Genomic DNA, 22,609 nt, shown 5'->3' with positions numbered 1-22,609 from the left:
GATGGGAACTGGATTCCGGATCTGGATTCAGGATCGGGATCACAGGCAGATGAACAGAGTCCTCCTCAGACGTCGGCCATTGAAGGAAGAGGGCTGACCCTCTGATCCCTCAGCTTTTATACTGAGCGTGAGGCAGATGGGATGGAATACCCTGTTGGTCAGTTTTGGGTCACCTGTCCTGTCTGCTTCTCCTCGCAGGTGGGACCCCACTATGCTCTTCCGCTTCCGACCCTCCAACGGGGCAAATAACAAAGATGGTTGGCCTTGGCTGTTATAGCAATAAGTGTAAGCAGGAGCCTCTCTGCATACCATGCCTGGGCATCAGCTATGAACAATTGGTCTTATCACTCTGAGAGAGTGAACAGTGTTTGCACAATATGCAGTTAATTTCAGTAGTTAAGAGAGGCCCAGCTAAGAAGCGAAGTTACTGAACAAAATTGGTTCTGTTTTACCTCAAACCAGGACAGTCTGATACAAATAATTCTAGTAGCATGGGTCCCAAACATGGCTGTCTTCTGAGGCAGGTTTTTGTTCACAGTAAGAGTTCCTCTGAAGCATTGCATTTCTCACCTTGTAGATTTTTTTTTTTCCATTTAAGCTATTTGTGCTGAGAACTCGTTTTAAGTGCATTGTGTCCAAAAATTTTGAACTGTAATTTTGAAAATGTGTGTATGTTATTTCAACACGACCCTATTTGTCATCAGTTGTAGTCTTGTAAAAATTAGGGCTTTCCTTTTGTATTTTCAGACTAACATAGGAACCAGGTGAAAAACAGAAAAATGTAGTTTACTTTGATAACTGCAAAGTGACTTTTGGCTTTGAAAGTGAGTTAAGTTGTGGTAGGACTCGATTCCCTCTCTGTTTTAGCATATTCTTTTAGCGTGTTTATAATCTTTTAGGAAGTTCCCTCATGGTGGTTAACTGAGTGCACCATCTTGCACAAAAGCTTTACACCTTCTGTTCTGATAGCAGCTTTTTTGATGTGACTGTAGTAAAAAATTGTATAGGTGTGGCTAATGGAGGGTATGCTGTATAATTTGTTTGTTTACATAGTGTAAGGTGTGGCTATAATGGGCACCCAAAGCTACTTATGTCAGATAGTACTGCCTTAGTAAAGTTGATACATAGTATTTCTTTTGCATTCTTTTTTGTTGTTGGTGGTACAATTTGCTACTATACTATAAACACAAAAGACTGTTTTCTGAGGAAAAAAGAATAATACAATAGAACAGACAAGGACTTGCTTAGAATAAGTGATTGAGAAATAAGTTAGGTATCCTGCAGTCAGTACTTACAAATGATCTAGCCAAAATGTAGTAGAGGCAGATTAAGGGGATGCTCTGACCTAACAGAAATGCTAATAATTTGAGAAACACATTACATGAAAGCATGAAAGGCAGAAGATAAATAGTAAGCGTGTGCATCTTTGATAAGAAACAGCAAGGTAACTTGAGCTATTTTCAGAATATGGGGTGTTCTGTGTATAACAGCTGATATGGAGTAGACAGACTGCTCTCGCTATTTGGAGATTAGATATGATTAAATAACAAAATGAGGGGAAACAAATCTTTGGGGGAAAATCACAGAATAATTGTTCTTTGTGTCCTCAAGGAAGTACTGGCATAACAAACTTCGGAGCTTTGGAATTTTTTAGTGAAAATAACACCGGTTAGTGCCCTCGTACATAACAGATCTGCTTAAGTAGTATGCTAAGAGATTAGTGAAGGAGGTGGTTTGCTTTAACAAATTATGAAGGGATTTAAAAGTAAATTGAGGGAAACTTTAGTAGTGGCATTTCTTTTAATCTCTAAAGTTCCAGTGAGAAGTAAAAGCACTGAAAATACAACAGTGAGGAAGCAATAGCAAAAACTATTGCAGTTAAATCAAACCAGCTAAAATGGAGATGCAAGCTTAATGGAGATGCAAGTTAACCTGACCAGAATAATAAACCTTTTTTTATATGTGTGCGGGTGGTAAAATGGTGCTTATTAAAAAGATCAGAAGAAGTTTTAACTAACAAGATAAGAAGTCAGTGAAATTTGCGCAGCTCACTGGCCCTTTGTATAATAGTGTGCCTGTATGAAGGTGTATGAACTTTCTAGGCATTTCTAGTAGTCCTAACTATGACACAGAGTAACTAACTCAGAAGGGTGAGCAAAGCAAAAACTACATCATGGCAAGACTAATAACAAATGAATTGAGACCTTTGTTTCTCTGGAGAGGGATAGTAAGGTGAATTAGCTAGCATGTTGCCTCTTAACTGTGTGAAATTTAAAACCAAAAAGAAGTACATCACAAGTAGACTAACATATACTTTGCTGTATTTTTATGCTCTGTTAACTCTGAGTACAGAATTCAAATGCATAGTTGAGGAACAGTCCATTAACAAGCTTTCCAGAAACATTTAATTTAAATACTGAACCCTTTCCCTGAATTATCTGAGTTCTTCTAAAAGAAAAATAACAGCATAATAGATTCTTTTGAAATTTATAGTGGACTTTAAAAGTTAGGCTTATAGTTTTATTCACAGGCAGAGATTTTACTTTTGGATCTATTGTATATCAAAATGAAAAGGAGTTGTCCTAACACGTTGCTAGAAATGACAAAATTGGAGTGACATGATATTTTGATTTCTGCAGAGGACTTTAAAGCGCCTTGATGAAAATCTTGTTCTCATCTGATCAGAGTGCTTGTCATGAAATAAGAAAAGTCTACTAATATGTTCTAAAATGTCTGTTAAGCAACTCTTTTCTGCATAAATATCCTGTGGTGATTTTAATGTAATTAAATGTCTTTTTGTCTTACAGTTCTGATCTGCTTTCTTTAAGTGAGCTGCGCTGTGTGGCTGGAGTGAACATTCAATAATGAGTGGTGCAGCGTTGGGCCTTGAGATAGTATTTGTCTTTTTTCTGGCCTTATTCCTACTTCATCGGTATGGCGACTTCAAGAAACAGCATAGGCTGGTGATCATAGCAACATTATTGGCTTGGTATCTTTGCTTTCTTATTGTGTTTATACTGCCCCTGGATGTCAGTACGGTAAGAAACTTGTGAGATTTTCTGCTTAGTTGCATGAAATGTGTAGGGTATTTTTTTTAATGAGAAGATATTATCTTAAACAGCAAATAAATTATCCAAATAGTATCATATTAAACTAAACGCTTCCTACCTTTTTGCATAACAGTGTGTGTGTTTACAATTAATTTTATTTTTTCGTTGATCCCATCAGATAACATCTATGTCAAGTGTTTTGAAATGTCTTTATTTGTTTATAGCAATTTTTTTATCTGTGTAGGCAACATAAAAACACTCAGTTTTTTACTTACTTTTCCTGCAGATTGCATGTTGTTTGGGGCGTTTATTTGTGTAATTTCTCCCAAATGTAAACCTGGAGTACAGGAAATGTCTTTAAAAATCGGACTTATAATTTTTAAATAAATGTTGTACCTTTTTCTGATCACTGATATAAAATTAATTGTCTTTTAGACCATTTATAATCGGTGCAAACTTGCAGTTAACTCCAGCCCTGCAGAAAGTAATGGCTCTTACGTTACTGTTGCTCCAAGGTATAAGCTATATGTTTCCTTTATTAAGACTGTTTTTACAAAAGTATTTTATGATCTTCTTTTTTTAAGTGATAGAAGTGTACTGTGTTTTGAAGACTAATAAACAAATGTTATCTGTGTGATATGACATTTAAAGATTATAAGCATACAGGAGGGTGAGTGAAGAGGTGAAGAAAAGTGCATCTGCATCTATTGGTAGTAATTTATACAGTAGTTTCAACTGTTTACCTAAATATTTCTTTCTTTTTATTTCTAAGTTTCATGCTAGATTTCTTCTATTTTGTTGTTAAAGCAGTAAAACTAAGCTGTTCAAGAAATCTTGATTATCTATGAAGAGAGATCTTGGTGAATGCTTGTCTTTCCTTTACAATTTTAAAGACTTTAGGCCTGAAAATCTGATTTTATACCTTATGAATGAAATTAGGAGGCTTATATAGAAGCAGCATATCTATTTGCTTATTATAATTCCATAAGTATAGTAATTGAAGTTATTTGAAATTTACTATATTCTACCAAAGTAACAATAGCCCCCTCACTGTCTTCTTGCAGGAAGGAAACAACTCCTAAAACATGGGAAATGTAGGCAAATGTGGGCTCTTTCCATGGCTGATCATTCCTTAGCCTCCATTGGCTATTTCCACATCTTGCAGATATGTGCAGTGTAGTTATCTGTAAAACCATTTAAGATGTTACTTAATACATCTATGCAATATATTGCCAGTTTTGTTGCCCCAAAGAGGAGACTGTCTGGATGTTGTATATCCATGGAAGAAAAGTAAAATGCCAGATTTAGTGGCACAACATTTTACCCTTTATTTAAGACCATACAGTGTATGTTAATTAAACATATTTAGGTAAATATACAAATTGAAAACTATTTCAATTTACCTGTAGTTTCAGAACATGCTGAAAGATGTTGTACATGGCTTGAGTACGTCAAATAGAAATATCAGCTTCAGTAGTAATTGAGCAGATCATAGAATCATAGAATGGTTTAGGTTGGAAGGGACCTTGAAGATCATCGAGTTCCAACCCCTCTGCCATAGGCAGGGACACCTCCCACTAGACCAGGTTGCCCAAGGCTATGTCCAGCCTGGCCTCGAACACCTCCAGGGATGGCGCCTCAACAACCTCTCTGGGCTACCTGTTCCAGTGCCTTACCACCCTCAAAGTGAAAAACTTCTTCCTAATGTTTAATCTGAACCTGCCCTCTTCCAGTTTAAAGCCGTTCCCCCTCGTCCTATCGCTACATGCCCTAGTAAAAGGTCCTTCCCCCAGCTCTCCTGTAGGCCCCCTTTAGGTACTGGAAGGCCGCAATAAGATCTCCCCGGAGCCTTCTCTTCTTCAGGCTGAACAGCCCCAACTCTTTCAGCCTCTCCTCATAGGAGAGGTGCTCCAGCCCTCAGATCATCCTCGTGACTCTCCTCTGGACACGCTCCAGCATGTCTGTGTCCTTCTTAAGTTGGGGACTCCAGAGCTGGATGCAGTACTCCAGGTGGGGTCTCATGAGAGTGGAGTGGAGGGGCAGAATCACCTCCTTTGACCTGCTGGCCACACTTCTGATGCAGCCCAGGATAAGGTTGGCCTTCTAGGCTGCGATCGCACACTGCTGGCTCATGTTGTGCTTCTCGTCAATCAGCACCCCCAGGTCCTTCTCAGGGCTGCTCTCCAGCCATTCCCTGCCGTGCCTGTATTTGTGCTACTGTGTTGGTGCAACTCAGAGCTTTAAACTTCATTTGAAACCTTCAATCACACTAGCTGTTGTTCTATGGTAGTTTGATAGTTTTGAAAATGTTAGGCTGTGTACGTAAAAACTCACAACTCAGGCTTAACTAGTTTGACCCTAGAAAACAGCAATTATTTCTCAATAGATACTCCTATTAAATTGACTGCGTTTCCCCTTGACTCACCATTGCTTCATTAACCAGTCAGGTGTGGGGAAAAAAGACCGAAGTGACTTAGTGTGGATGGGCACTTTGTTTTTTGCTCTTTTTACTAAAAGGCTCTCATGGCTTTTCTGATCTTCTGAAGCAGACACTATCTGTCAGAAAAGTATCGGCTCAACAAGTCAAAGTTTATGTAAGCCTGACTAAATCCAGCTGGGTGACAGAAGAAACAACCAGTACACTTCTTTTGCCACTAAATGCTCTACGTAGTAGAGCTAGGTGCCGGGGTCCCTAGATATTTTTTAAAAACCTGCTGCACTACCTAAAGTTGAATGGTCTTCTGTCAACAGAAATGGTTTTTTCTTTGCATGGAGAAAGTCCTTCCTGCCTGAAAAGAAAAATTGTAACTTTAAATTGCTTAATTGCTTACTTCTCTTTTGTCTTTGAGCTACTCTTATTCTCCAAGAAAGCTGTCCTGTCCAAATATGTTATTTGCCGTAGTAAGGAGAATGATAAATATTTTTAAGTGATGATTCAGTTTATTTTCTTTTGAGATAGCTGATGGTTGACTGCTTACTCGAATAGTAGTGTATTACTTCTATGCTATTTTCAAAGACCTTTCTAGATGAGGGAATTTATAGAAAATTATTTTTATATTCTTGGACCTACAACTAACAATGAACTTCTTTACATTGTTGCAGTAAGCAAAAATGTTTCAAACCATGGAGTTATATTCCTAATGGAATTATGCCAATTTTCTGGCGTGTTGTATATTGGACGTCACAGTTTTTAACATGGTAAGTAAGGCAGAAGAACATGACAGACTGTGATATAGGTGTAATTTCTAAGTACATCATAACAATCACAGCATACTCTTTAAAACTATGTATCACTATTCCACAGATATATCTAATCATATATTATTTGCTATCAGCAAACCTTCTGTAAAAATTACTGTACTAAATTGAGCATACTTCCCCTTTATGCTCCTTTTTCAGGTGGCAAGCATTTACTCTTATTTCACTTTTATAGATCAAACTGAGCAATCTACACATAGATGTGTTTATGGATAGATTGTCTGAAAAGAATGGGGTTTAGGTAGCAGGATGACAAAATAATTCCATGTATAGGTTGGGTAATTTTTGAGTAATATTGTAAATTATTTGGTTTTACTGGATATATTATGTAAAGCTATAGATATAGCTACAGCAAACAGGTCGTCTGTGCTTTTGGGTTAGATTCATGTGTGGTTTCTGGCCAACCTATCATCAAATAATTATTTTTGTAGCTCAGCCAAGGATATCAGGTTTGGTAGTGAGTTCTCGATTAACACGCATTTTTCATAATAAAGCTAACTGTATTGTTTTTATCTGCAGCATGTTTAAGGTTTGCTGTCAGACCAGTACATCTAGAATATAAACATATAACTAGCTAATTTTGTTAGAAGCTTGGGACTCTTTAGCTTAAACACCTCCATCTTGGTATCCTGCAACTACTATACTACCTTTGGGGTTTTGGGAGTTTTTGGCTGATGTGGTTTGGTTTTGTTTGCTTTCCTCCTAGGATTCTGCTACCATTCATGCAATCATATGCTAGATCAGGAGGGTTCTCCATTACTGGAAAGATTAAAACTGCATTAATTGAGAATGCAATCTACTATGGCACTTACTTGCTGATTTTTGGAGCGTTTTTAATATATGTGGCTGTAAACCCAAACTTCAATTTACAATGGTAAGAATAATGTTGTAAGTGCTTGCATGAGTTCTTACAAGATTGTCACGGGTAATCCCTTCTGTAGATTAAATGGGTCTTTTTTTAAAAAAAACAATTTTTGTTGATATGACTTTTGCTAGGCAGTTGGAAAGTTTTGTTAACATTTGTATGGAAAGGGATTTTTTGAATATAGATACTTGTCTTTTGGTTGTCTGATTTTGATATGTAAGGCAGAGGAATGCTCTTACATTTGCAATGTGGTTTTTTTTCTCCCTACAAATGCATTTGAAAAGTTAGTGCAAAAACTTTCTCAGTGTTTTCAGAATAACATCTTTCAAAAAGTTGGTGTCAGGATTTCCCATGTAGCACTTCTGTCTACTGTAGATTCTATTTAAAGACTATAAGATAAGTTAAAATAATTGGTATTTATAACTTTGCTAATGGTCTTCCATACTAGATACAGTAGTAAACACTGTCATGTACCTCCCTATCAATAGGTTTTCTAAGTTCATGTTGTTTCCTAAAGGAACATACTCCTTTGAGAACAATGATTTTTGTCTCCTACAGAGAGGGAAGACGCTTGGGAGATAGAGAAAAGTCACGGCAGCTTTAAATATAGCCAAGTAGCAGACTGGCCCTAGGCAAGAATTACAGATGATGCTAAGTCTTTTCCTGTAAATATTAGTGCTTAGATGCTTCAAGGTTGCTTTCTTGTGCGTGGGGTAGGAGGATGTTGTTTCTTTCTTTGCATTTTCTTTTTTGTTTGTGCTATTGTTTTTTCCCTTAGGAACCAACTTCAAACCATTGGGATAGCTGCTGCAAACACATGGGGTCTCTTTCTTCTTGTGTTGCTTTTGGGGTATGGTTTGGTGGAAATTCCCCGTTCGCACTGGAATGGGGCCAAGAGGGGTTATCTACTGATGAAGACCTATTTCAAAGCTGCCAAACTGATGACTGAAAAAGCAGATGCAGAGGAGAATTTAGAGGATATTATGGAGGTAAGTAACTACCTCTTTCTATGAAATAAGTGAAGGCTGCTGTTGATCATCTCTGAATTTCCTGGTGTTGGGTACTTGCAAGAAAACATAAGTTGCTTGAAGCTAGTGTGAAGTATCAGTAAATTAAGAAATTCATCATAGTATGCCACTTGATGACACTTGCTCCTGTGTAAAAGTCAAGAGAGAAATAATCCCTGATGTGAAGAACTTCACAACTTGGTAGCCATTATTTGTTGGTTTTATTCTTTTATTGGAGTAGTACTGATCACTAATGAATAACATTCCAGAGTGAATGGTAAAATCATAGAATAGTTTGGGTCGGAAGGGATGTTTAAAGGTCATCTAGTCCAACACCCCCCACGATGAGCAGGAACACCTTCAACTAGATAAGGTTGCTTAGACCCCTGTCCAACCTGGCCTTGAATGTTTCCAGGGATGGGGCATCTAGCATCTCTCTGGGCAACCTGTGCCAGTGTTTCACCACCTTCATTGTAAAAAATTTCTGCCTTCTATCTAGTCTGAGTCTACCCTCTTTTAGTTTAAAGCCGTTGCCCCTTGTCCTTTCACAACAGGGCCTACTAAAAAGTCTGTCCCCATCTTTCTTATAAGCCATCTTTAAGTACCGAAAAGCCACGATAAGGTCTCCCCAGAGCCTTCTCTTCTCCAGGCTCCACATCTCTCAGCTTGTCCTCACAGGGAGATGTTCCATCCATCTGATCAACTTTGTGGACCTCCTCTACACCTGCTACAACAGATTCATGTCCTTCTTATGTTGGGGGCTCCAGAGCTGGATGTGGAGGGCAGGTGGGCTCTCATGATTGCAGAGCAGATGGGCAGAATTGCCTTCCTCAACCTTCTGGCCATGCTTCTTTTGGTGTAGCCCAGGATATGGTTGTTCTTCTGGGCTGCAAGTACACATTGTCAGCTTATGTCCACTTTTTCATCCACCGATACCCCCAAGTCCTTCTCAGCAGGGCTGCTCTCAATCTCTTCATCCCCCAGCCTGTATTGATCCTGGGGATTGCCCTGACCCAGGTGCAGGACCCTGCACTTGGCCTTGTTGAACCTCATCAGGTTCACACTGGCCGACTTTTCAAGCCTATCCAGGTCACTCTGGATGGCATCCCATCCCTCAGGCATGTCAGCTGTATCACACTGCCTGGTGTCATCTGCAAACTTGCTGAGGGTGCACTTGATCCCACTGTCTATGTCACTGATGAAGATATTGAACAGTACTGGTCCCAATACGGACCCCTGAGAGACACCGCTTGTCACTAGTCTCCATCTGGACATTGAGTCATTGACCACTACCCGCTGAATGTGACCATCCAACCAATTCCTTATCCACTGAACAGTCCACCCATCAAATCCATACCTCTCCAGTTTAGAGAGAAGAATGTTGTGGGGGACTGTGTCAAAGGCTTTACATAAATCCAGGTTAGATGACATCTGTAGGTCTTCCCTTGTCCACTCCATCATAGAAGGTCACTAGGTTGGTCAGGCAGACTTTGCCTTGGTGAAGCCATGCTGGATGTCTCGAATCACCTCCTTGTCCTCCACATGTCTTAGCATAGCTGCTAGGAGGATCTAGTTCCATAATCTTCCCAGGCACAGAGGTGAAACTGATTGGCCTCTAGTGTCCTCAGTCGTCTTCTTTTCCCTTTTTAAAAATGGGTGCAACGTTTCCCCTTTTCCAGACACCAGGGACCTCACCCAACTGCCATGACTTTTTGAATGTCAAGGAGAGTGGCTTGGCAACCACATCGGCTAGTTCCCTCAGGACTCTGGGATGCATCTCCCTCAGGTCTCATAGATTTCTGTATGTTCAGGTTCCTCAAGTGGTCATGAACCTGATCTTGTTGTACAGTGGGAGGGACTTTGCTCCCCGAGTTCCTGCCTTGAGGTCCATCCACTGGAGAGGTGTGGGGAGAGAGGTTGCCAGTGAAGACTGTGGGGAAAAATGTTGAGTACCTCAGCTGCCTTCTCATCTGTTGGGACCAGTTTGGCAGTCTTGCTCATTGGGGAGGGTTCATTTTGGTTTGGTGTTTTTTGTTTTGGTTTGGTTTTTTTGACCTTCCTTTTCTGGCTGATGTACCTGTAGAAGCTCTTGTTATTATTCGTTATGTCCCTTTCCAAGTTCAGCTTCAGTTGAGCTTTGGCCTTCCCTACACAACTGGGCAGTGTCCCTATACTCTTCCTAGGATCCTGTCCCTGCTTCCACTGCCTGCGCACCTCTTTCTCACCCTTTGGTTTGACCAGCAGGTCTTGACTCAACCTATTGCCTTCCTGTCCTGATTTTTTACACTTGGGATTGAAAGCGTCCTTAAAGATCTGCCAGCTCTGTTTTGCTCCCTTGTCCCTGACAGTAGTTTTCCAGAGGGTCCTATTGACTAACTCCTTGAAGAGCTCGAAGTTTGCCTTCCTAAAAGTCATGGTCCTTGACTTTACTCTTTACCTGAAATTATAGTGTACAGATGTTTCACCAGTGTTCATGGAAATTGTGTCTGTATGCTTTTATGCTCTGCTCTGGTATATTTGTGGAATCTTAAGGCTTTCCAAGTTGGATTTGCAGGACTGTGCTATGTGCCTGTAGGGAAGAGAATATATATATATATATATTCTATATATATATAGAATATATAGATCATTGTTTTTTTTTAAGAGATTTTATTTTGAGACTATTGTTATTTGTAAGCGAGCAATAGGCTTTCACGTAGTTCAAGAATAGAATGGAAATGCCACCCACTGAAAAGCTATTCCCTGTTTTGGGAAGTAATACTTCTGAAGAGTTGTAAGGTAGGGTGGTAACTTCTGTGGTATGTCAACATAAAAGAATAGTAGAATCTTCATTCTTCAGTAATAGCATTTTGAAGAAATTGCTAAAAAACACTTGTGTGGGACATAACTATAAAACTTACAATAAAATAAGCAACAAAAACTTTGTTTACTATGCTAGAGAGTAGAATAGAATAGAATATTTCAGTTGGAAGAGACCTGCAATGATCATCTAGTCTAACTGACTGACCACTTCAGGGCTGACCAAAAGTTAAAGCAAATTTTTAAAAGCGTTGTCCAAATGCCTGGAGAGGGAGATGCTGATCTCTTCTCCCTGGTATCCAATGATAGGACACATGGGAATGGTTCAAAGCTGTGCAAAGGATGGTTTAGACTGGACATTAGGAAGCATTTATTTACATAGAAGGTGATCAAACACTGGAACAGGCTTCCTGGAGAGGTGGTTGATGCCCTAAGACTGTCAGTGCTTAAGAGGCATTTGGACCTCATGAGGTTCAAACCTGATGAAGTTCACCAAGGCCAGGTGCAGGACCTTGCACCTGGGATTCGGCAATCCCAAGCACAAATACAAGCTGGGCGGAGAATGGATTGTGAGCACCATGCTGATAAGGACTTAGGGGTACTGGTAGTTGAAAAGCTGAACATGAGCTGACAATGTGCACTCACAGCCCAGAAAGGCCACTGCATCCTGGGCTGCATGAAAAGAAATGTGGCCAGCAGGTTGAGGGAAGTGATTCTGCCCCTCTACTTCACTCTCATGAGACCCCACCTGGAGTACTGCGTCCAGCTCTGGAGCCCTTAGCACAAGAAGGATGTGGACCTGTTGAAGCGGGTCCAGAGGAGGTCCACAAAGATGATCAGAGGGCTGGAGCACCTCTCCTGTAAAGACAGGCTGAGAGTTGAGCTTTTTCAGCCTGGAAAAGAGCAGGCTCTGGGGAGACCTTATAGGGGCCTTCCCTACTTAAAGAGGGCCTACAGGAAGAATGGTGAGGTATCAGGGAGTGTAGCGATGAGATGAGGGTGATGGTTTTAAACTGGAAGAGGTAGATTTAGATTAGATATTAAGAAGAAATTCTTTACTCTGAGGGTAGTGAGACACTGGAAGAGGTTGCTCAGAGAGGTGGTAGATGCCCCATCCCTGGAAGTGTTCAAGGCCAGGTTGGATGGAACTTTGATCACCCTGGTCTAGTGGGAAGTGTCTGCCTATGGCAGGGGGGTTGGAACTAGGTCATCTTTAAGGTCCCTTCCAACTCTAACCATTCTATGATTCTATGAGAATAATGCCACTACGTAAAGAAAAACTTTTTACGACAGACTAATCATATCTTTTGTGATCATTCCCTCAGGAGATGCAGGGAGAATCCAGAGATACTGACAGTCATCTGTTAGAACAGCCTTTTATATATGTCCAAGGACTGCCTATATCAGTTTAGCCTCCCTTGTTGCACTAAACAAATGCAGTTCTTCTGTCTGCTAATCATACTATTTTGCAAGATTTCTAAGCCTTTATAATTATTTATGTCCTGCACTCTAGAACTTACATCTCGTTGTTACAAACAGCACTTTATAAAAAAAAAGAAGAAAGCATCAGAACATTATCTCTGGATTGCCAATAGGATAAAGAATAAAATCCGATTCTCACTAAGCCTGATAAACTGCTAGAGCCAGTTCTGACACAACTTACTAGCTCTTAGGTAGCATCTCTTTATTACTGATAAATGCCAAATGGACTTAGAAGTGACCTATGTGGAGATTAATGTGAGGAAGGCATAAGGAATTATTGTAAAATGATATTCATCAAACTGCTTAAAGTAATAAAAGTGAAACTAAACCAGGTAAGATAGAAATGCCTCCTTTTTACCTACAACTTAAACAAGAAAGTATTTTCCTTTTCAGCATTCATGCATAGAAACCAAGCCTCCAGACATTCACAGAGTAACGTTTGCACATTGACATCCTGTTTTTTTTTTTTTTTTAAAAAAACATGTATTTTCTTCATAAATACTCCTTCAGTTATCTCTTACTAGATGTCTAGTAAAGCTGTGGCTTTTAGGAAGTTCTTTGCTTTTAAGCTCTGATGGTTATCGTTTTCGGTAGGAGGGTTGGAACTCTTATCTGACCCTGTAAGATTTTTTTAAATCTGTTTAATATAATGAAACAACTCTTTATTATTTCTTTTTCCCTCAACAGGAAGTCCGTAAAGTAAGTGAGAGTATCAAGTATAACCACCCTTTGAGAAAATGTGTTGATACAATACTGAAAAAGGTAGCAAACTGTTCATTTTCAGCCATTAATTGTTCAGTTTGGGAGGGGGTGCTTCCTGCACTTACTGAATACTTGCACATTATTTTCTTTTCCCCTTAACAAAATCTCTGACTGGCATCTTGTGAGTTTTTGACCAGACTTTGAGTTGAAATGTGTTGTGGAATGCTTTCTTATGGTGTATGTAACGATCTGCTGTATTTTGACATATGTATTATTTTAGAAACAGAAAAATCTACACTTAGAGTGAGCTTTTCAGTTGCATGAAATGCCCCAAACACTTACAGATAATTAACAAACAGCACTTGCTACTTGTTCGTCTTCCACTTAGTTTTCTCCTTTCCTTCCAGTGTCCTACAGAGTACCAGGAAAGAATGGGTAGGAACATGGATGATTATGAAGATTTTGATGAAAGACAGAACAGTTATCCAAGTGAAAAAAGTTTGGTGAAACTTCACAAGCAGGTATATTAATGAATGAGAGAACGCCTCACTTATGCTGATGTTAAGAGAATAAATGCTAGTGAAACAAAGATTTTTCAATGGACTTTACCTGAATTGCTGATTATAGTGGGTTTTGGGACTGCTACTTAACAGAAACTTTCCTCAGTGGAAGCAAACATAGAAGTTTAATATCCCAAGTGATGTCCAGATCCAATTTCTGGATGTGTAAAAAGTGTTCTTGTTGCATTATATCTTGACAGTGTTTTAACTGTCTGTGAGTAAGCCTTGTAATGGTGGATTGACAGTGCATTCTAAAAAAGAAATTGTAGTAAAAGTTTGGTATTCACTAAGATGCAAAAATAAAGTGGGATGTTTTTGCAATGCTTTTCTCTCTTGAAACAAGTATGTTGTAACTGTAATTTATTGGAATTTATTGTAGGTAATCTATTCAGTACAGAGACATCGTCGTACACAGGTCCAGTGGCAAATTCTTTTAGAACAAGCGTTTTACCTAGAAGATGTGGCAAAAAATGAAACCAGTGCAACTCGACAGTTTGTTCATACCTTTCATTCCCAGGAACCAGAGAATAAAATTATTCAGTATTTCTACACACCAACTGTTGGTAAGTGCTGTCGTGCAGATTTTAATATGTAAAGGAGTAACTGGCACTGTTTTGTAAGAAGAACCAGTTGTTTTTATATAAAAAGTTCAGTTACAGAAGAGGGAAGCAAGTGTGCATCTTAATGCATTTGTATATGGAATAGCCATCAGGTATTGATTTATGCTCTTGACCATGAGCTTAAATTTTTTTACAAACTTACTAGCATTTAAATGTTGTAATAGCAATACCAAACTTTGCAGCCTTAGAAGAAGAAAGAAAAATAGCAACTTTTAAATTATTGGATCATGCCTACCTTCTACATTTGTGGGATATTATTGAGGTGGCACTGCTTTTCGAGTAAAGCAAAGAGGAAAGGACTGTTCATCTGTCATGTACCAAACATTAAGACATGTGGCTGCTTGTGCATCTTTTTAGAAAGCATCTTCTCCTAATCAGGTTTTAACTTCTAATTGCGTACTAGGGATGAGTTATTTCCATGGTAGGACAATATAATTTTACAGCCTAAGCATTGTTTCTGAGAGGGGAAAAAAAAAAAAAGGAGATCATGTATAGTATCTGGGCCAAAAGCAAAGAGTTCTGTTCTACACTCCCAACCCCCACCAGTCTGTTTGCAAAATTTGCCTCCCCAGCCCCACCTCGTTTTCCCCAGTTATGCCTATGATTCCTTAGGGCTGAGCCAGATCTCTAGGCATTGAAAAAGCCTGGAAATTAAACACGTGACCCCACAGATTCCAGCCTTGATTTTAAAAGTGTGCGTGCGAGAAACTCATGGGTTTTGTGAGGGAGTTCCATTTCTGGTTGTGTAATTTTCATTAACCCCTTCTGGATGTGTGTGTGTTTGTTTTTTCCAGAATGGTACTGGGAATGTCTCCTACGACCATGGTTTTACAGGGTGCTTGCAGTTGTTCTGGCGACATTCTCTGTAATTGTTGTGTGGTCAGAGTGCACGTTTTTCAGCACAAAACCAGTTTTATCGCTATTTGCAGTTTTCATACAGCTGGCAGAAAAGACATATAATTATATATACATAGAGGTAAGTTTGAGAAAATCACTCAACAAAAATCTTTTCAGGTAGATTGTTACTACAATATTAGTAGACCAGATTGATTTGAAAATTAGTCTGTAAATAATCTGTCGACTTTCAGAAGATCTCTACAATATATAATACCAAACTTTTGTTTCTGTGGAGGGCGTCTGCCTTTTGCTACTTCTTAAAACTGTACAATATGGGCTGAGGTGTGACCCAGTTGAGGTGAATATAATGTGTAAAGTAATCTGTGAAACTTTAGCTTAGGTGTTTAGACTTTATCTAATCAACTGTGTGTGTAACCTCTTTCCTAAACAGGAATTTGCTGCTGACCAGAAATCCAGTCACAGGTGTGGCTAGTATACGTGTGCACAAATTTATCAGCGAAGAAACTGAGCTGAAAAATTCCAGTATACTGACAAAATAAGTTGAATTGAAAACACTTGTTTTTATCACTTTTTGTGGGAATAAATGTCAAATCAGTCATAGTAATTATTGAGGCAATTATGGCAATTTCATTTACATAATAAAAAGTAGAATAAAATGTTCCTAAGGTCAGTTATGTTAGCTTATATGAAATGCAGAATGTTACAAGTATCATTCTCAATTTAAATTAATCAAAAAAAAAAAAAGGCCTCCTGAAACTGGCCTCCTAAGCTGGTGTTATTGCCCCATCTCAAAAAATTAGACTACAGTCAACCTGTTGCATGCACAGACTACGTGCTGAATGCATTAGAACCTTTAGTAGAGTTCTACATTCAAAAAACTTTTTTTTTTTCTCCAGATGGCCTGTTTTCTTACCATCTTTTTCCTAAGCATCTGTGTTTACTCGACTGTCTTCAGGATCCGTGTGTTTAACTATTATTACTTAGCTTCACATCATCAGACAGATGCCTATAGTCTCCTTTTCAGTGGCATGTGAGTATGTGGCATATATTTTGCAGATTTTCTGTCAAATACTCAATTGAAAATGTACATGAAACTTCCATTTATATTCTTTCATTGATAATCATATGGGTATAAATCCATCATAATTCTGTGATATATCCAGTTATGATTTCTTAATATTTTTAGTGCAAGAAATTTTTTTAAATGCTGTTGTATTTGTGCAGGTTATTTTGCCGTCTTACTCCACCATTATGCTTGAACTTTTTGGGCTTGACCCACATGGATTCAACAATCTCTCACAAAAACACTCAGCCGACTGCTTATACATCTGTAAGTACAGAAAATGGTTTTGAGGCTTCTATTATTTTAAATACTCCTTATAGTAAGATTCGTACATTCAAATCTTTTCACTGGTATTAAACAGGGTAGAAATACTTATATATGAGGAGTTTGGTAGTGACTGCTAGCTACACAGGAGTCATCAACAGTTCAATTTTTCTGTTTGGGTCTCTTTATCCTAAGAAAGTAAAGTATTATAATGAAGAGTTCAGACTGTTCTTTACTTCCGAATAGATTTAGCTTCTACTGACTTTAGCATTTGGGACATCTTTATAGATTTGAAGCAAACCTATCTTGCCACTGAAAACCAGTGAGTTTGGTTTTACTGAACAGCCAGTTTCTGTAGGACAGCAAGTTACATCTCGCATCCTTGTAGTTAGCAAGTAGATTCTTAGTGTTGCCCAGAGACACTTTTCACAGCAGATGAAAAGATCCGCCAGATTTGAACTGGCTCTGGATTAGGTGAGACAACAAGATCTAGCATCTTAGAAACCTCAAAGTAGATACACTGTTAGAGGTGGCCTTTATATCTGGGCATTCGGGGTCAACTGTCTGAATCCGATCAGTAATGGTAATTCTTGCCTGTGTTTCAGTAATTGTAAAGGATTGTGTTGTGGACTGAAACAGTGAGATGGCACCATCTTTATGGATATCTTTATGTAGAATATATCTGATTAGAGCTTATTTTTGTGTTTGTTTTTTTTTTTTTTCCAGATAATGGGATCCATGAGAGTGCTTACCTTCATTGCAGATGGATTCTATATATATTACCCAATGCTTGTTGTCATTCTCTGTATTGCCACATACTTCAGGTAAGTGATTTTCAAGACAGATCCTCCACATTTCTTTACATTAATAATATTAGTTTCAGCAATCAGGAACAGATTCACTACTCTTTCAGCAGTTGAGTTGTGACATACTAATCAAAATGCAAAAACTAAAACAATAAATTGCTATTTATATGTTTGAAATGCATATGTTTTAAGGATATTGATTGTATTTAACTAAGTTGTGGGTGTTTTTTCTCTGTTAAACTTCATACCTGGATTTTGGGGTCTGATCTGTTCAAACTTTGGAGCCCACAAACATTTAGATTCTGCTTTTGAGATTAAAATGACCATGAGGAAGCTATGTTTTCAGCAAGGTTTTCCCGTAAACTAAGAAGCATTAGCAGAAACTTTAGGTAATGAACTTTCTAACAGACTCCTAACAAATTTCTGATCCCTCACCAGAGTTCTGCTTGAAAGTATGGTGGTTTAATTAATTTGATCTTGTTTTCCTAAGCCACAGTCTTCCATATTGCTTTTTTACTTGAATTGTCCATAAATTTATGAACAATTTGGTTTACGTTTTGCAGTGTAATAGATCTGATCTATAAATTGTAAATTAACAAAGGAAACTGCTTCTCCTTCTGCTTTTACCAGTTTAGGAACTCGTTGTTTGAATCTTTTGGGATTCCAGCAGTTCATGGGAGATAGTGAAATGACCTCTGATTTGATTGATGAAGGAAAAGAGCTAATCAAAAGAGGTAAGTTAGGTCCTCTATCCTAGTCTTCCTGCAAAATATATGTTGTTGCATTGAACTTGTCTGAAATGTTACCAAAAAAAGGCAAATAGCTTGTCAATATTTTGACAACTGTACTGAGGCAGTCTGCTGCACAAAATGCAATAGACTTACAGCATTGTGGTTGCTGTGTAAACAGTGCTGGACTTCGTTCACACCTGAAGTAAAGTATCAGCTTTACTTATCCAGTGTCTGAAGTTTGGATATTTCTAAATATTTTACAGTTCAGTTAAGTAGTGTTCCTCTGAAGTCATTACTGATCTAATAATATGCGAGCTGGTGCTTGTGTAATGTGTCATAAAGGACAGTTAGCACTTAAATTGTCTTTATCATCAACAAACTCATTTTAATCTTCTTTTGTGTAAGTGTGTTGGTTGAGCTGCCCAAATTCTGTTATTTTCTTTAGGACTTTTTACTGTTTCAACTAACTGCATGTTGTTCTGTAGAGCAGTAATTATCTGCTGTTTTGGAGACCTTTTAAATTTTTTTAATGTTAATTTTTATTGAAAGTGTTTCTTGAAAGTTTTTAAAAGCTGTTGTGGTTCTTAAATAAATATTTAGAAATTAAAATCTCTGGATACAATGTAATACTATGGAATACTTTCATTGTCCTGTCGTAGTTTATGAAAAACAAAACCTAGATGTACTTAGAGTAGTAGTATTTCTTTTTTTTTGAGAAGGGAATGTCCCTCGTTCCCTTAAATACAAGGTTACTATTTATTTGATAATGTGATGTTACACTTGTGGCTTAATAGGAGACAAGGACACAAACTATTTGTGTCATATTTTGGGTGTTGCTGAACTTCAGCAAGATTTTGATTCAATCATGCTCAAGTTTCTTCTTAACTTCATACCTTTTCCAACTATTTCTAAGAGGTTTTTGGTTTTGGTTTTTTTTTTTTTGCTTTGCCAGCTGGTATCCAAATGTTATGCCTTGACCCAAGATATCATCATGATGAATTCATTTTCATGGGAAACTCCATAACGATAGACAAGCAGCTTTGTCTTTATTTAATTGTATAAGCCATCTATTTCAATGAGAATCTTTGCTAGTTAAGTTTGGATCTTCATTGTTTATTTAAAAAAATACTGGTAATGATTTTTCTTGTATGGAGCTCAGACAATTTTTTTTTTTTTTAATTTGTAGAGAAAAGAAAACGACAAAGGCAGGAGGAAGGTGAAACCAGAAGAAGGGTATGATAGTGTTTTGGCTAATCATAGTGCTAACATACTGCAATATGTTAGGCTTTGCCATTGCTATTTGATTGTGTGATCTATTTCACAAAAATATAAGTCTCCAATAATTGATGGAATATTTAATCTTGCAGAATAGTCTGGGCTAGGGTGGGAGGGAATTTACATTTTAATTTTAATGGATAAGAGGGTCACAGTACTTGGAAATTTTTGTTAGTCGTTGAGCAGTGAGAATGGTGTATGCCAATAGGTGTAACAAGCATTAAAAACGGTCCTGATTTCTAGGATGTAGAATAATCTGAAGTGGCTTATTATCAGTCTTTTATATTGATACTGCTCTGCTTGAAATAACTGTACTTGCAGTGTCATCATATTCACTGATATGGGGACCGTGTGCTTCTCCCAAACTTGCCCATTGCTTTGTGTGCTCATTCAAAGTAATTGGCACAGACTTTCTTTTTTTTTAACAAGAAGGGATTTACATTTAAGACAGAATTAATACTGTTACCACTGAGTAACAAACAGAATGTTTGATTCAAATCATATGTTTGAGTGCATATTGAATTGAAAGATTTGTGAAGGTAGTCAATCTGAATAAAATAATAATATAAATAATATAAAGAATAATTCAGGGAGCTTCATTTTAAGGAGCTTCTGTTAACCACAGCTATAGTTTTTCATTAATTTATAACATTTGGAATTTAGTATAGAAAGTCACTATCAAAGAGAGAAATCAAAAGGATGCATGCAAAAGATGAACTGACTAAAGGATGGGAAAAATATTTTCTGCAGAAAGGGAACATCATACGGGGACTAAAACCTCTTGGTTTTTCAAGCTCAAGAATACTTCAGTTCTGGATGACAGCTAAAACTGCGCAGACCTTCTGATCCTCTTGCCCCCATCACATAATTTTAGAATTTATAGTGAGACCAAATAGTAGCAAATGCATGATGCATTTAGTCATGAATGATGCATTGGAATAATCTGATATTAAGCAACAATTTTAGTTCAACTGCAAATTCAGTTTCAGCTCATGGAGTTCACGGAGTTTTCAGAGCTGGAAGGGACCTCTAGAGATCATCTAGTCCAACTCCCCTGCTAAAGCAGGATTGCCCAGAGCACATTACTCAGGACTGCATCCAGGCGGGGCTTGAAAATCTCCAGAGGAGGGCACTCCACAACCTCCCTGGGCAGCCTGTGCCAGTGTTCTGTCACCCTCACCATAAAGAAGTTTTTCCATGTATTTGAACGGAACTTCCTATGTTCTAACTTGTGCCCGTTACCCCTCGTTCTGTTACTTGGAACCATTGAAAAGAGCCTGGCTCCATCTTCCTTCAACCCACCCTTTAGATACTTGTATGCCATAATAAGGTCTCCCCTCAGCCTTCTCTTCTCCAGGCTAAAGAGTCCCAGCTCTCTCAGCCTTTCCTCATAAGGGAGATGCTCCAAGCCCTTAATCATCTTAGTTGCCCTTCGCTGGACTCTCTCCAGCAGTTCCCTGTCCCTCTTGAACTGGGGAGCCCAAAACTGGACACAGTCATTCCAGTTGTGGCCTCACCAGTGCAGAGTAGAGGGGTAGAATGACCTCCTTCGACCTACTGGCCACACTCTTCCCTATGCAGCCCAGGATTCCATTGGCCCTTTTGGCAACAAGGGCACATTGCTGGGTCATGGATAATTTACTGTCCACTAGGACCCCCTGATCCTTCTCCTCAGAGCTACTTCCCAGCAGGTCCACCCCTAACCTATACTGGTGCTTTACATTCTTCCTCCCCAGGTGCAGGACCTTGCACTTGCTTTTGTTGAACCTCATTAGGTTCTTCTCTGCCCAGCTCTCCAGCCTGTCCAGGTCACGCTGGATGGCAGCACGGCCCTCTGGGGTGTCAGCCACCCCACCCAGTCTGGTATCGTCAGCGAACTTGCTGAGGATACACTCTGTCCCCTCATCCAGGTCATTAATGAATATGTTAAACAAAATTGGACCAAGTATTGACCCCTGGGGGACACCACTGGTTACAGGCCTCCGACTAGACTCTGTGCTGCTGATCACAACCCTCTGAGTTCTGTCCCACAGCCAACTCTCAATCCACCACAAGCTGTTGCCTGTTTTTTGAGTTTGCATTAATACCGTAGTACCTTCATTCTTGAAACTTTTGGGGCTCTTCAGAGTGTTAACTTTTATTGGAACATGATTAAGTGCTTGATCCTGCTGCAGTTTAGGACTGTAACCTATGGCATAATTGTCACAGTAACTTTTAGTATACCAATTCCTACCAGTCCATAATCTGCAATTCAGATACCAATCTGAAATGTATTAAAGCTGTTGGAGCTATTGGAAAAGTTTCTGTTGAAACATGAAGTTTTTTCCTAATAAAAGCATCAGGCATTTTCTTCTTTAATATTTCATTCTACTCCATATGTAAATGTTTGCATACTAAAACGTGATGGAATGGAAACACAACAGAACAATGAGCTTACTAGTTAACATGGCCTGTACAAATTGTTTTCTGTAGTCTGCGCCTGGTTATTTTACCATTCTACCACTAGATGGAAGTAGAAATCAAAAAAAGCAACATTCCCACCATAACTTAAAGCAGTTGAGTGAACTTTGAGTACAGTTTGTTTTCTGCAAGTCTTTTTTCTAAAGAACAGTTATGATAACTGGTTTAGTGAAGATATATATCTTTAGTTGAAAACAAAACAAAAATTCTTCTTGTATCAAGATACTGAACAAGAACAATTTCAACTGATTCCTCCATAGTCTAGCAGGATTGACCAGTTAGCTCTAAATTGTGGGTCTGCAATATTTCTTGATCCTAGTATGTTTTTGTTGTATTACTTTTTCCTCACAGCTTGTGTTTTCCTTTTTTTGTCTTTTTTCCAGGAATGGAAGGAGCGATATGGAAATAGAGAAGATTCCACTAGAAACAGAGTTGTCCACACAGACCAAAAAGAATCCAGCTTCTCAGAGACCAACACCAATAGACGTAAGCTTTGTGGGTTTTGTAGGGAGTTTGTTTTGGTGGGAGTTTGTTTTGTTTTTTAATATCATGTCTGCACAACACTGGCTGCGTGAGTAGCTTCAAATAGATTCCATTTTGTCTTAGATGATGCGCTGGTATATTCCATTCTGTGGCACAGTGCCATCTTGCCCATTAAAGACACCTGAAAAGTACTGTATTTCTTCCCATCTTCAACACTTCAAGTAGTTGAGGTTGGAGATTCTGGTTAGTTTCAATTACTTGGTGTTCTATGGGTTATATAATGATTGCAATTAGAGTAGCAGTTGTCAACAAGGAAACTGATTTAG

The 22,609-nt window shown here is 38.5% G+C and overlaps 1 protein-coding gene across 1 annotated transcript in view; it reads left to right on the top strand.

Moving 5' to 3' along the window:
• Positions 1-2,678: 2,678 nt before the first annotated feature.
• LMBRD2 (LMBR1 domain containing 2) overlaps positions 2,679-22,609 on the top strand; it is a 28,242-nt gene continuing 8,311 nt past the window's right edge. The window contains exons 1-15 of the mRNA XM_082497854.1: positions 2,679-3,038; positions 3,486-3,565; positions 6,153-6,248; positions 7,015-7,182; positions 7,952-8,162; positions 13,149-13,223; positions 13,571-13,684; positions 14,103-14,286; positions 15,138-15,319; positions 16,098-16,231; positions 16,426-16,531; positions 17,255-17,352; positions 17,965-18,068; positions 19,252-19,298; positions 22,184-22,286. Of these exons, the coding sequence (XP_082353980.1) occupies positions 2,865-3,038; positions 3,486-3,565; positions 6,153-6,248; positions 7,015-7,182; positions 7,952-8,162; positions 13,149-13,223; positions 13,571-13,684; positions 14,103-14,286; positions 15,138-15,319; positions 16,098-16,231; positions 16,426-16,531; positions 17,255-17,352; positions 17,965-18,068; positions 19,252-19,298; positions 22,184-22,286 (1,876 nt within the window). The 5' untranslated portion in view covers positions 2,679-2,864. The remainder of the gene's footprint in view (positions 3,039-3,485; positions 3,566-6,152; positions 6,249-7,014; positions 7,183-7,951; positions 8,163-13,148; positions 13,224-13,570; positions 13,685-14,102; positions 14,287-15,137; positions 15,320-16,097; positions 16,232-16,425; positions 16,532-17,254; positions 17,353-17,964; positions 18,069-19,251; positions 19,299-22,183; positions 22,287-22,609) is intronic.

Source organism: Vanellus vanellus, assembly GCF_965231255.1.
Source record: "Vanellus vanellus genome assembly, chromosome: Z".
Lineage (NCBI taxonomy): Eukaryota > Metazoa > Chordata > Aves > Charadriiformes > Charadriidae > Vanellus > Vanellus vanellus.
This window is presented reverse-complemented; position numbering and strand designations above follow the sequence as displayed.